This window comes from Ranitomeya imitator, chromosome 4 (assembly GCF_032444005.1).
Source record: "Ranitomeya imitator isolate aRanImi1 chromosome 4, aRanImi1.pri, whole genome shotgun sequence".
In the NCBI taxonomy this organism is placed as follows: domain Eukaryota; kingdom Metazoa; phylum Chordata; class Amphibia; order Anura; family Dendrobatidae; genus Ranitomeya; species Ranitomeya imitator.
In genome coordinates this window covers 14,434,952-14,449,404 of record NC_091285.1, presented here as the reverse complement: position 1 = coordinate 14,449,404, position 14,453 = coordinate 14,434,952, and the positions used below count along the sequence as shown (strand labels likewise).

General features: G+C 39.4%; 1 protein-coding gene across 1 annotated transcript; it reads left to right on the top strand.

The window, feature by feature from the left end:
- Nucleotides 1-67: 67 nt before the first annotated feature.
- LOC138675124 (prostaglandin-E(2) 9-reductase-like) lies at nucleotides 68-14,378 on the top strand. Its single transcript, XM_069763113.1, has 9 exons — nucleotides 68-175; nucleotides 3,826-3,993; nucleotides 6,471-6,587; nucleotides 6,892-6,969; nucleotides 7,340-7,462; nucleotides 7,824-7,933; nucleotides 8,823-8,988; nucleotides 9,446-9,528; nucleotides 12,325-14,378. Exons 1-9 carry the CDS (start codon nucleotides 89-91, stop codon nucleotides 12,365-12,367), a joined length of 975 nt encoding a protein of 324 aa, XP_069619214.1. The 5' UTR covers nucleotides 68-88; the 3' UTR covers nucleotides 12,368-14,378.
- Nucleotides 14,379-14,453: the final 75 nt, after the last annotated feature.

Here is a 14,453-nt window from a genome sequence, read left to right as displayed (position 1 = left end):
TCATGAGTTTGGGGGGGAGAATGTAACCATATAAAAAGTTTCTAACCCACCAAGGACATTCACATCTCGGTCTGAAGATACAAGAAAAATGGATCTTTGTCCGCAGTCCTACATTATCATGAATGATGGACACAAAATTCCCGTACTTGGATTTGGCACCTACGCCCCAGAAAAAGTAATAACAAAAATGATAATCCTTAATGCCTGCCTAATATTATTACTATTATACTCCTATTACTATTATTATTTGAATATTATTATGAATATTTTATTACTATTATTACTATTAATATTTTTTACTTTTCTACAATAATAATAATAATAATTTTTATTATTATTATTATTATTACTGATATCATTGATACTAATATTAGTTTTACTATTATTATCAGAATTAATATTGTTAATATTATTACTGTTATTGTTATTAACATTAACATTTCCATTGTTAGTATTGTTGTTAATATTAATATTATTTTTATTATTTATTATTATTATTTTATTACAAGCATTACTTTTATTACTACTGTTATTCATTTGTATTATTATTACTATTATTATTGTTATTATTTTATTGCATTTTTATTCATTTTATTGCCATTTATGAAATATCTATATGATATGCCAGAAAAATATTATTATTTTAAATGAAAATAATATATAATTATTATTTATCATTATTCATATATCTGAATAATTGTAATAAGAAATTTTATTTTTCCTGTGTGTATTAAATATTAAAAATAGAATATTGATTAATGATTATTATCGTTATATTAGTATTATTATTACTAGTATTAATACTTTTACTATTATAATAATTACTATTATTACTGTTATTATTATTTGTAATAATAACTATTTTAGTTTACTATGATATTATTAATACTATTGTTAATATAAGTGTTACTATCTTTACTGCTATTGTTATTAATATTTTTATGAATATTTGTGTAATATTTTTAGGATTATTACTATTAATAATATTTATTATTATTATTATTATTATTATTATTAATATTTTTACTACTATGAGTATTACAATTATTTTTACTATTACTATTATTATTGTTTTTACCACTACTATTATTATTATTATTACTACTACTTTTATTATTTTTTTACTACTATTATTATTATTACTACTACTATTATTATTATTGTTACTAATACTATTATTATCGTTACTACTATTATTAATATTTTATATTATTATTATTACTATTATTATTTTTTACCACTATTATTATTACAAATATTTTTACTATTACTGTTATTATTATTTTTACTACTACTATTATTATTATTTTTTTTACTACTATTATTATTATTACTATAATTATTATTACTTTTATTATTCTTATTTTGCATTTTTATTCATTTTAAAGTGTATTGCCATCTCAGACATTTACGAAATATCCATACAATATGCCATAAATATTATTTTTAAAAATAATATAGCTTAATTGAATAATAATAGCAAAAAAAAGATTAAGGCTTTTTTTATTTGCATCATAATTTTTTTTTTAAACATCCCAAAATTACAGAAATATCATTTAACCCCCCCCCCCCCCCCATCATTAATTATATTTCTCATTACATTTAAGGGTTTTATAAAGTGTTTCATGAAATCAACTATATCAAACATTTTACATCACTGAGCTTTTCTAGATTCGGTTTATACATTGCATATTTGGTGTGGATTTTCCACACCTAAAATCTGCAAGCAAGAGAGCACTTTATAGTGTTGAATACATGCAAAAAAGGCATTTATTTATTTATTTATTAATAATCAGCACCAAATACTGGCCGTCCTCAGTAGTGCATCTCAGACACATTCACCTCAATAGCTGCAGTACCTGAGAATGGCCACTACACGGTGTATGGAGCTGTGCTGTTCCAGCACTGTACACTGTTTCCTCCCACCTCTGTGGGACTTGCTAACCGCTGATCAGCAGGAGTGTTGCGTCTTGGACTTCCACCAGTCTTAAGGCCATCAATATCTAAGTCCCCTTTAAGGTGAATATACGCATGAGATAGCTATTGACCAAACGTTCATTTGGCCAACAACTATCTCTCTCGACTTCGGCTTGGTCAAACATTCATGTGATTTCTACCAACCGGTGGCGGCTTATCTCCCATGAGAAGAAAAAGATAAGTCACTTAAAGGGATTTTCCACTGTTAGAAAAGTGGGCAGAAAACAGGTGGTGTCCATATGCATCAGATAGTCACCCAATCATAGAATCATAGAATGGTAGAGTTGGAAGGGACCTCCCGGGTCATCTGATCCAACCCCTGCTCAAAGCAGGATTCTCTAAATCATCCCAGACTGATGTCTGTCCAGCCTCTGTTTGAAGTCTTACCTTGAAGGAGAACTCACCACCTCTCGTGGCCGCCTGTTCCACTCATTGATCACCCTCACTGTCAAAAAGTTTTTTCTAATATCTAATCTGTGTCTCCTCCCAGTTTCATCCCATTGCTTCAAGTCTTTCCTTGTGCAAATAAGAATAAAGATGATCCTTCTACAATGTGACAGCCCTTGAGATATTTGTAGACAGCTATTAAGTCTCCTCTCAGTGTTCTTTTTTACAAGCTAAACATTCCCAAATCCTGTACCCGTTCCTCATAGGACATGGTTTGCACACCGGTCACCATTCTGGTCGCTCTTCTCTGAACTTGCTCCAGTTTGTTGATGTCTTTTTTAAAATGTGGTGCCCAAAACTGGACACAGCATTCCAGATGAGGTCTGACCAAAGAGGAATAGAGGGCAATAATGACTTCACGTGATCTAGACTGTATGCTTCTGTTAATACATCCCAGAATTGTATTTGCCCTTTTTGCTGCTGCATCACACTGTTGACTCATGTTCAGTATGTGATCTATTAGTATACACAAGTATATACATGTGCTGTTGCTTAGCCCTATGCCTCCCATTCTGTATATGCTTTTTTCATTTTTATTGCCCAGATGTAGTATTTTGCATTTTTCCCTGTTAAAAACCATTCTGTTAGTTGCTGCCCACTGCTCCAGCTTATTTATATCTTTTTGAATCCTCTCTCTCTTCTCTAGTATTAGCTATCCCTCCTAGCTTTGTGTCATCAGCAAATTTTATTAGTGTACCCTCAATTCCTTCATCTATATCATTGATAAAGATGTTGAACAATACAGGGCCCAGGACAGAACCCTGTGGTACCCCACTTGAGACATTCTTCCAACTGGATGTGCAGCCTTTTAGGACCACTCTTTGGGTCCAATCACTAAGCCAGTTATGAATCCACCTAACAGTTGCCTTGTCCATTCCATACTTAGTCATTTTTTCAATAAGGATTGTCTGAGATACTTTGTCAAATGCTTTGCTGAAGTCAAGATATATTATATCTACAGCATTTCCCTGATCCACCCAGTCAGTGATTCTGTCATAGAAGGAAATTAAGTTAGTCTGACATGACTTATTTGTTACAAACCTATGCTGACTCTGGTTAATCACTTCATTCTTATCCAGGTACTTACATACATGTTAATAATTTGTTCAAAGACCTTTCCTGGTATAGAAGTCAGACTCACCGGCCTATGGTTCCCTGAGTCTACTTTCCTCCCCTTTTTGAAGATAGGAACAACATCTGTTCTTCAAAAAGGGGAAGAAGGTGGACCCAGGGAACTAAAGGCCGGTGATTTGGGCCAATTTTGATGTAACGTATATGGGGACCCTCTAAAACTGCTTTCACTGATCTTCGATAGTCCATAACATTTGATAATCTGTAGATTGAGCAGTGTAACGTCTGCACGACAGAAGTTTACTGGATTTATTTTTTTTCTGCATTGAGTTCCCTAAGATTCTGGCCAAGGAGGCGACCAAGGTGGCTATAGAGGTGGGATATCGGCACATTGACTGCGCCTATGTATATGGTAATGAGGCAGATGTCGGCTGCGCTCTGCGAGAGAAAATTGCTGACGGGACGGTGAGAAGAGAAGATTTGTTCTACACTGGAAAGGTAAATGATAAATGTGGATTCACTAATAACTCACTGAGATTTTCGCTAAACATGACAACTTTCATTACATCCCTCCACCCTTTTCTAAGCACTCTTATAAAGGGATGAGATAAAAGATATAAAAAGCGAGCACAAATTTGCAACAGTTTTTCCATCATAAAAATGCCAAAACCCTTAAAATATCCCAACTAAAGAGGTACTGCACATCTAAAAATGCTTGCTACTTACAACCACCACTAGGGGGAGCTCTCTGTATACAGTGATACATAAGATTCTGTCTGCAGCCACCAGTAGGGGGAGCTCCCTGTATACAGAGATACATGATAAGATCCTGTCTGCAGTCACCACTAGGGAGAGCTCCCTGTATACAGAAATACATGACAAGATCCTGTCTGCAGCCACCACAAGGGGGAGCTCCCTGTATACAGAGATGCATGATAACACCGTCTGCAGCCACCACTGGGGGGAGCTCCCTGTATACAGAGATACATAAGATCCTGTCTGCAGTCACCACTAGGGGGAGCTCCCTGTATACAGAGATACATGATAAGATCCTGTCTGCAGCCACCACTAGGGGGAGCTCCCTGTATACAGAGATACATGATAAGATCCTGTCTGCAGTCACCACTAGGGGGAGCTCCCTGTATACAGAGATACATGATAAGATTCTGTCTGCAGCCACCACTAGGGGGAGATCCCTGTATACAGATATACATGATAAGATCCTGTCTGCAGCCACCACTAGGGGTAGCTCCCTGTATACAGAGATACATGATAAGATCCTGTCTGCAGCCACCTCTAGGGGGAGCTCCCTGTATACAGAAATACATGATAAGATCCTGTCTGCAGCCACCTCTAGGGGGAGCTCCCTATATACAGAGATACATGATAAGATTCTGTCTGCAGCCACCACTAGGGGGAGCTCCCTGTATACTTATATACATGATAAGATCCTGTCTGCAGCCACCACTAGGGGGAGCTCCCTGTATACAGAGATACATGATAAGATTCTGTCTGCAGTCACCACTAGGGGGAGCTCCCTGTATACTTAGATACATGATAAGATCCTGTCTGCAGCCACCACTAGGGGGAGCTCCCTGTATACAGAGATACGTGATAAGATTCTGTCTGCAGCCACCACTAGGGGGAGCTCCCTGTATACAGAGATACATGATAAGATCCTGTCTGCAGCCACCACTAGGGGGAGCTCCCTGTATACAGAGATACATGATAAGATCCTGTCTGCAGCCACCACTAGAGGGAGCTCCCTGTATACAGAGATACATGATAAGATTCTGTCTGCAGCCACCACTAGGGGGAGCTCCCTGTATACAGAGATACATGATAAGATCCTGTCTGCAGTCACCACTAGGGGAAGCTCCCTGTATACAGAGATACATGATAAGATCCTGTCTGCAGCCACCTCTAGGGGGAGCTCCCTGTATACAGAAATACATGATAAGATCCTGTCTGCAGCCACCACTAGGGGGAGCTCCCTGTTTACAGAGATACATGATAGGATCCTCTCTGCAGTCACCACTAGGGGGAGCTCCCTGTATACAGAGATACATGATAAGATCCTGTCTGCAGCCACCACTAGGGGGAGCTCCCTGTATACAGAGATACATGATAAGATCCTGTCTGCAGCCACCTCTAGGGGGAGCTCCCTGTATACAGAAATACATGATAAGATCCTGTCTGCAGCCACCTCTAGGGGGAGCTCCCTATATACAGAGATACATGATAAGATTCTGTCTGCAGCCACCACTAGGGGGAGCTCCCTGTATACTTAGATACATGATAAGATCCTGTCTGCAGCCACCACTAGGGGGAGCTCCCTGTATACAGAGATACGTGATAAGATTCTGTCTGCAGCCACCACTAGGGGGAGCTCCCTGTATACAGAGATACATGATAAGATCCTGTCTGCAGCCACCACTAGGGGGAGCTCCCTGTATACAGAGATACCTGATAAGATTCTGTCTGCAGCCACCACTAGGGGGAGCTCCCTGTATACAGAGATACATGATAAGATCCTGTCTGCAGCCACCACTAGGGGGAGCTCCCTGTATACAGAGATACATGATAAGATCCTGTCTGCAGCCACCACTAGGGGGAGCTCCCTGTATACAGAGATACATGATAAGATCCTGTCTGCAGCCACCACTAGGGGGAGCTCCCTGTATGCAGAGATACATGATAAGATCCTGTCTGCAGCCACCACTAGGGGGAGCTCCCTGTATACAGAGATACATGATAAGATCCTGTCTGCAGCCACCACTAGGGGGAGCTCCCTGTATACAGGTGTATACAAAATGGGCAACCTATTATCGGTCTTTGTAAAAAAAAAAAAAAACAAAGACCTTAAGAAGTACAGTAGCTAAAAAAAAAATTGTAAGTGTTTGACAGGAATTTGGATTTAGTAATATTATGGCCTTTAAGACATTAACTAGATGTTTCTCATCATTTTTTTCCAGCTCTGGAGCACTTTCCAAACCCCTGATCTTGTCCGTCCGTCACTGGAAAGATCTCTGCAGGATCTACAGCTGGAATACATGGACCTGTTCATTATTCACAATCCTCTGGAGATGAAGGTGTTAACGAAAAACAAATTCTAACCCTCATACTCTATGGGGTGTAAAGTAAGAGAGCTGCCCCTTTAAGGGTCACCATGTGACTCAGGATAGACCTCATATACGGTACCTTACATTGGGACCATGGAAGGCCACCAGGGCCGCCGGTCCATAATGCCTGTATCAGGGGAGACGTTGATATACACATATTAGGTGTCGCTGCGATCATAATAACGCACATTATACAGTTCTGACATTATTTTGGATCTAGTAGAAGTCATTCCTAGACGCAGCGCTGCTTTATTCTGTTATTGTTATCTTGTAGCCGGGGGACGATCCGTTTCCAGTAGATGAGGATGGACAACTCATTTTTCACAATACAGACATCCGAGACACATGGGAGGTGAGTATCTGGTATCGTCTTTACCTTTTCTTCATCTCGTTCCCTTTATTAGACCCTTGGGATTCGTTGATATAGATATAGTATAGATATGATATAGTAGTATGGCGTCTCCTGTTCACGCCCTACATCTAATAACCGGAAAGAAGGAGTGGAGGACACGGCGTGTCCATTAATTACACAGACCTCCTGTCGTGTAGTACTCAGCTTCTCCTGTGGGAGTGCTGCAGACAAATTGGACGGTTGCTGCCACTTTTTCCTGGTGGTTACGGCTGATCACTTGCGATTGGCTTATCAACGAGGGGGGCGTGTAGGAAAAATGGACTGTTCATCAACCATAAAGACATCAAAATGTTTGCTCTCCAATTTTTAGGCCATGGAGAGGTGTAAGGACGCCGGACTGGTGAAGTCGATCGGGGTCTCAAATTTTAATCGTAGACAAATCGAGCTTATTCTTAATAAGCCGGGACTGAGGCATAAACCCGTGTGCAACCAGGTAAAATGGACAACATGGTCACCTTCAGAAGTTTAATGTGAATTTTCAGAAGAACCATCCTTTTATTATACATTAATCATGTGAAAACAGACTCTTAATATCTTAATTCTGGACTGAGAGATGATCTCTTGAAGTTGTAGGCCTGAAGCCTAAGGCTGCACTACTGAGTGACTCTGATTTCATTCAGATACAATGTTGTCATTGAGGCCAAACCACCATCCACATCAATATCTACCTCCCACCTCGACAACACTACACATTGCCCAAAATCAGAACAGTCATTGCCAGTAGTGCAGTCTCATAGATGACACATAGTAGCCAAAATTATTCTTTTTCACTGGAAAATGTCTGCCCCCTACAGGTGGAATGTCATATTTATCTAAATCAAAGAAAGCTCTTGGACTTCTGCATCTCTCAAGGTATTGTTCTTGTTGGATACAGCATTCTGGGGTCCAGCCGGGATGAAAAATGGTAAATAATGACCCATGTATCTATATTTTTCTATGAACAAATATTCAAATGCCTTTGCCTTATCCTGTGAAGATTAAAAAGGACCTTTCATAAGGTCAAAAGTGGTTAGTCTTTGCTTTCATTTTATTCCAGGTGCTCCCCTGAGTATTCTGTTTTTTGTTTTTTTAAAATCCGCCATACGGTTCTAGAGATATGAGCATTTTACTTGTTGCTAAGACACGCCCCAGAGGATCCTATAAGCCACGCCTCCTTGTTAACAATAGATAAAAAGGCCTGTATCTCTGGAACCGTATGTCGGATTTAAAAAAAATAAAGTTCAGAATACTCAGGAGAACAACGGGAATACAATGATAGAAAAAGCTAACCCTTTTACCTAGTGACAGGTCCTTAAAGGATGTGTAGACTTTTGCAACTAATTTATTTGATTGAGACTGTACTTTTAAAAGAATTAAAGCATTTTTTACAAAATAGCTTTTAATAAATTCATTCAGTTTTGTGTATATAGTTCTGTGCCACTTCACTCCTTTTTAAGAACCTACCAACAACAATAAAAGACCACAGAGTAAAAACTTCACAGGGTTTTTATTTTTAACCCTGGAGACATACAGATCCACATAGGAGCTGCATACACAAAACGAGTGGAGATTTTACATCAAGGCTATCTTTCAAAATTGATTTATTTTTCATTTATAAAGTGATAAATGGTTGGAAACAAACAGATAAGAAAAATCATAAAGTTTATATCTGAAAATGGACTTTCCCTTTGATACTCGGTTATTTCTCCATTAGAGGGCAGTAGAAAGCTTAAAACAATAGATCAAGAATATTAAACCCAAGAAAATGAGCAAATATATTGGCAATATGTGGGACTGACCTTATTTTTCCTTAGGATTGACCAAAATTCACCAGTCATCCTTGAGGATCCCGTTTTGGTCACCATTGCCAAAAAACACAATAAGACCCCGGCTCAGGTGGCCATAAGATATTTTCTACAGCTCGGAGTTGTAGTCCTGGCAAAGAGCTTCAACCCCAAGAGAATTAAAGAAAACTTTCAGGTTTGGATGGGAATGCAAAAAAAAAATCTTATAGGGCGTTCTCAATTTTGTCCAATATGGTAGCAAATAAAATTTGTTCTGCCAGCTGCCACCACTAGGGGGAGCATCTTAAGTAGGTGTTTCTACAGCTAGCTGTGAGTTCTTGTATGCACTGTGCTCCCTCTAGTGGTGGCAGCTGGCTTCTCGTGGTTCTATGTAGTAGATTGGATCAGACAGCAGAAATTAAACACCGATCCAGAACTTTTACTTCTTGCCGATGCATACTATTATGGATTTTTTTTTGGTGCTGCTGTCATTAAGGGCTTTCTATTAATTAATGGACCTTAATATTTGTATATGTTTCATTACAGTGCTATAAATGATGACAGTTCTATGTACAGTATGGCAGTATTCTTTACATGCATTGTATGGCAATATTATTTCGTCACTATATATATTTATTTTGCTATTTTTTTAGGTCTTTGATTTTCTGTTACCACCTGAAGACATGGCAGAGCTTGGAGCGCTCAACAGAAATTATCGCTATGTTGAAGCCAAATTGTGAGAGAAATTAAGATTCTCTGGTTTGTTCTAGAATAGTTACTAGCACAGCTGCTATTGGGTTGATACAAAGTCTGGCGAAAACTGAGCGACATTGTCCCTGCTATGGCTGCTTCCTTATCAGTCACTTGGGGAGATTTATTCATACGGCCACCACTAGAGGGAGCTCATTACTAACAGATTTATACGGCCACCACTAGGGGGAGCTCACTACATACAGATTTATACAGTCACCACTAGAGGGAGCTCACTACATACAGATTTATACAGTCACCACTAGGGGGAGCTCACTACATACAGATTTATATATATACAGCCACCACTAGAGGGAGCTCACTACATACAGATTTATATATACAGACACCACTAGAGGGAGCTCACTACATACAGATTTATACAGTCACCACTAGAGGGAGCTCACTACATACAGATTTATACAGTCACCACTAGAGGGAGCTCACTACATACAGATTTATATATATACAGCCACCACTAGAGGGAGTTCACTACATGCAGATTTATATATACAGACACCACTAGAGGGAGCTCACTACATACAGATTTATACAGTCACCACTAGAGGGAGCTCACTACATACAGATTTATACAGTCACCACTAGAGGGAGCTCACTACATACAGATTTATATATATACAGCCACCACTAGAGGGAGCTCACTACATACAGATTTATACAGTCACCACTAGGGGGAGCTCACTACATACAGATTTATACAGTCACCACTAGAGGGAGCTCACTACATACAGATTTATACAGTCACCACTAGAGGGAGCTCACTACATACAGATTTATATATACAGCCACCACTAGAGGGAGTTCACTACATGCAGATTTATATATACAGCCACCACTAGAGGGAGCTCACTACATACAAATTTATACAGCCACCACTAGAGGGAGCTCACTACATACAGATTTATACAGTCACCACTAGAGGGAGCTTACTACATACAGATTTATATATATACAGCCACCACTAGAGGGAGCTCACTACATGCAGATTTATATATACAGTCACCACTAGAGGGAGCTCACTACATACAGATTTATATATACAGTCACCACTAGAGGGAGCTTACTACATACAGATTTATATATATACAGCCACCACTAGAGGGAGCTCACTACATGCAGATTTATATATACAGTCACCACTAGAGGGAGCTCACTACATACAGATTTATACAGTCACCACTAGAGGGAGCTCACTACATACAGATTTATATATACAGACACCACTAGAGGGAGCTCACTACATGCAGATTTATATATACAGCCACCACTAGAGGGAGCTCACTACATACAGATTTATACAGCCACCACTAGATGGAGCTCACTACATGCAGATTTATATATACAGTCACCACTAGAGGGAGCTCACTACATACAGATTTATACAGTCACCACTAGAGGGAGCTCACTACATACAGATTTATATATACAGACACCACTAGAGGGAGCTCACTACATGCAGATTTATATATACAGCCACCACTAGAGGGAGCTCACTACATACAGATTTATACAGCCACCACTAGATGGAGCTCACTACATACAGATTTATATATACAGTCACCACTAGAGGGAGCTCACTACATACAGATTTATATATACAGACACCACTAGAGGGAGCTCACTACATACAGATTTATACAGTCACCACTAGAGGGAGCTCACTACATACAGATTTATATATACAGCCACCACTAGAGGGAGCTCACTACATGCAGATTTATATATACAGCCACCACTAGAGGGAGCTCACTACATTCAGATTTATACAGCCACCACTAGATGGAGCTCACTACATACAGATTTATACAGTCACCACTAGAGGGAGCTTACTACATACAGATTTATATATGCAGCCACCACTAGAGGGAGCTCACTACATGCAGATTTATATATACAGTCACCACTAGAGGGAGCTCACTACATACAGATTTATATATACAGCCACCACTAGAGGGAGCTCACTACATACAGATTTATACAGTCACCACTAGAGGGAGCTTACTATATACAGATTTATATATATACAGCCACCACTAGAGGGAGCTCACTACATGCAGATTTATATATACAGTCACCACTAGAGGGAGCTCACTACATACAGATTTATACAGTCACCACTAGAGGGAGCTTACTATATACAGATTTATATATATACAGCCACCACTAGAGGGAGCTCACTACATACAGATTTATATATACAGCCACCACTAGAGGGAGCTCACTACATACAGATTTATATATACAGCCACCACTAGAGGGAGCTCAGTATTAACAGATTTATACAGCCACCACTAGAGGGAGCTCAGTACCAACAGATTTAAACAGCCACCACTAGAGGGAGCTCACTACATACAGATTTATATATACAGCCACCACTAGAGGGAGCTCACTACATACAGATTTATATATACAGCCACCACTAGGGGGAGCTCAGTACTAACAGATTTATATATACAGCCACCACTAGAGGGAGCTCACTACATACAGATTTATATATACAGCCACCACTAGGGGGAGCTCAGTACTAACAGATTTATACAGTCACCACTAGAGGGAGCTCAGTACAGATTTACAGTCTCCACTACTACAGATAGAATTAAATCAAGTATGGGGTTTTGAGCGCTATCAGTTTTCACCAGTACATTCCAGTATATTCCAGTATAATGTTGATTCAGCTTGTGGAGGTGTTTGTCAAACTTCACAGTGTCAGATGTCGACACGTCCTGATATATTTTTTAGTTTGAACTATGCTTTCTTTCAGATGGAAGGATCACCCCAAGTTTCCTTTTGCCGATGAATACTGATTACAGATTATTGTGGAATCCGCTGTGGATCACTTATTGTATAATCTAAAAAAAAAGCTGTCTTGATTCATTTTCATTTTATATTTCTAGCAGTCAGGCCTCTAATACAGAACTAAAAATCCTATAGTGATATAGATAATTCATAGAATTGCGGCTATCCACAGCCACCACTAGAGGGCGCTCACCACATACCGTATTGTGTTTTAAACGCAATTTTATGATTTATGTAGAAGATATACTGCAGCCATACTGTTACATAAGATATGTGGTAACACTTGATACTTTTTGCTAAAAAGTTGGATTTTTATCAAGTGAACCCACTGAAATTCCAAATAACCCTAACTTAATACAGAAAAAACATACCAAATCAAGATCATAACTCAGCATTTTTTAAGGATTTCCGAATCCCCTGAAAGCCCAGTTGAGTAAATAACATGGAATTAAACATGTTCTTTTTGCTGCCACAAGGGGGAGCACACTACATTCTGAGTTCTCATTGTGTTCATGCCTAGAGCTCCCTCTAGTGGTGGATTCAAGTAGCCTGGATTTTAGCTATATGTCATTGTGAAGGAAAGCTGTGAATTTGGGCCTCTGTGTCAGTCAGATTGCCGTTATTATCCCCTTCACTAACCTAACTCATGTAATAAAAAATATGCAATAGTATAACGATAAAATATTAAGTATCCTTTTATGATGATGTCACAGAATATTTTTCTTTTATTTTCTTTTAATGTGTTACCGTTATTGGCCGTTGACATTTTTATATCTAATACTGCAGGTATGAGCAGATGTTGACTCCTCAGTAGGCGTCATGGAATGGATATTCAGGGGTTAAAAAAAGCAATAAAAATAACATCATCATCGTCTGTCCTTTAGTTTTACCAGCTGTAGGTCTGTTATGGAAGATTTGTCCTGTTCTCTAGGACTCTCTAAGGGACAACTTACTCCATAAAAGGTCCATAACGCAGGTTTTTATCCAGCTCTTCTAGAGCTTTCATGTCTTCAGACGTCAGTTCAAAATCGAACACCTCATAAAGAGAAGACGACCGGTTAGTGAAGAGGCGAGACAGTGGGGTGGGAGGTAATGGAAAGAAACATGTCCACAGACAAATAAAGAGTTTTTAGATTATTAGATGACTCTGCTGACCCTGTCCTCTAGAAATGTGATGACTCTGCTGGCCCTGTCCTCTAGAGATGAGATGACTCTGTTGACCCTGTCCACTAGAGATGTGATGACTCTGCTGACCCTGTCCTCTAGAGATGAGATGACTTTGCTGACCCTGTCCTCTAGAGATGAGATGACTCTGTTGACCCTGTCCACTAGAGATGAGATTACTCTGCTGACCCTGTCCACTAGAGATGAGATGACTCTGTTGACCCTATCCACTAGAGATGTGATGACTCTGCTGACCCTGTCCTCTAGAGATGAGATGACTTTGCTGACCCTGTCCTCTAGAGTTGAGGTGCCTCTACTGACTCTGTCCTCTAGAGATGAGATTACTCTGCTGACCCTGTCCTCTAGAGTTGAGATGACTCTACTGACCCTGTCCTCTAGAGTTGAGATGACTCTACTGACCCTGTCCTCTAGAGATGAGATGACTCTACTGACCCTGTCCTCTAGAGTTGAGATGACTCTACTGACCCTGTCCTCTAGAGTTGAGATAACTCTACTGACCGTCTTCTAGAGATGAGATTACTCTGCTGACCCTGTCCTCTAGAAATGTGATGACTCTGCTGACCCTGTCCTCTAGAGATGAGATGACTCTGCTGACCCTGTCCTCTAGAGTTGAGATGACTCTACTGACCCTGTCCTCTAGAGTTGAGATGACTCTACTGACCCTGTCCTCTAGAGTTGAGATGACTCTACTGACCCTGTCCTCTAGAGATGAGATGACTCTACTGACCCTGTCCTCTAGAGTTGAGATGACTCTACTGACCCTGTCCTCTAGAGTTGAGATAACTCTACTGACCCTGTCTTCTAGAGATGAGATTACTCTACTGACCCTGTCCTCTAGAAATGTGATGACTCTGCTGACCCTGTCCTTTAGAGATGAGATGACTCTGCTGACCCTCTCCTCTACAGATT

Coding starts and splice junctions, on each gene's coding strand:
- LOC138675124 (XM_069763113.1), top strand. CDS start 89: ATGGATCTTTGTCCGCAGTCCTACATTATCATGAATGATGGACACAAA. Junction 6,970..7,339: donor ACATCCGAGACACATGGGAG/GTGAGTATCTGG, acceptor TCCAATTTTTAG/GCCATGGAGAGGTGTAAGGA. Junction 9,529..12,324: donor CGCTATGTTGAAGCCAAATT/GTGAGAGAAATT, acceptor GCTTTCTTTCAG/ATGGAAGGATCACCCCAAGT.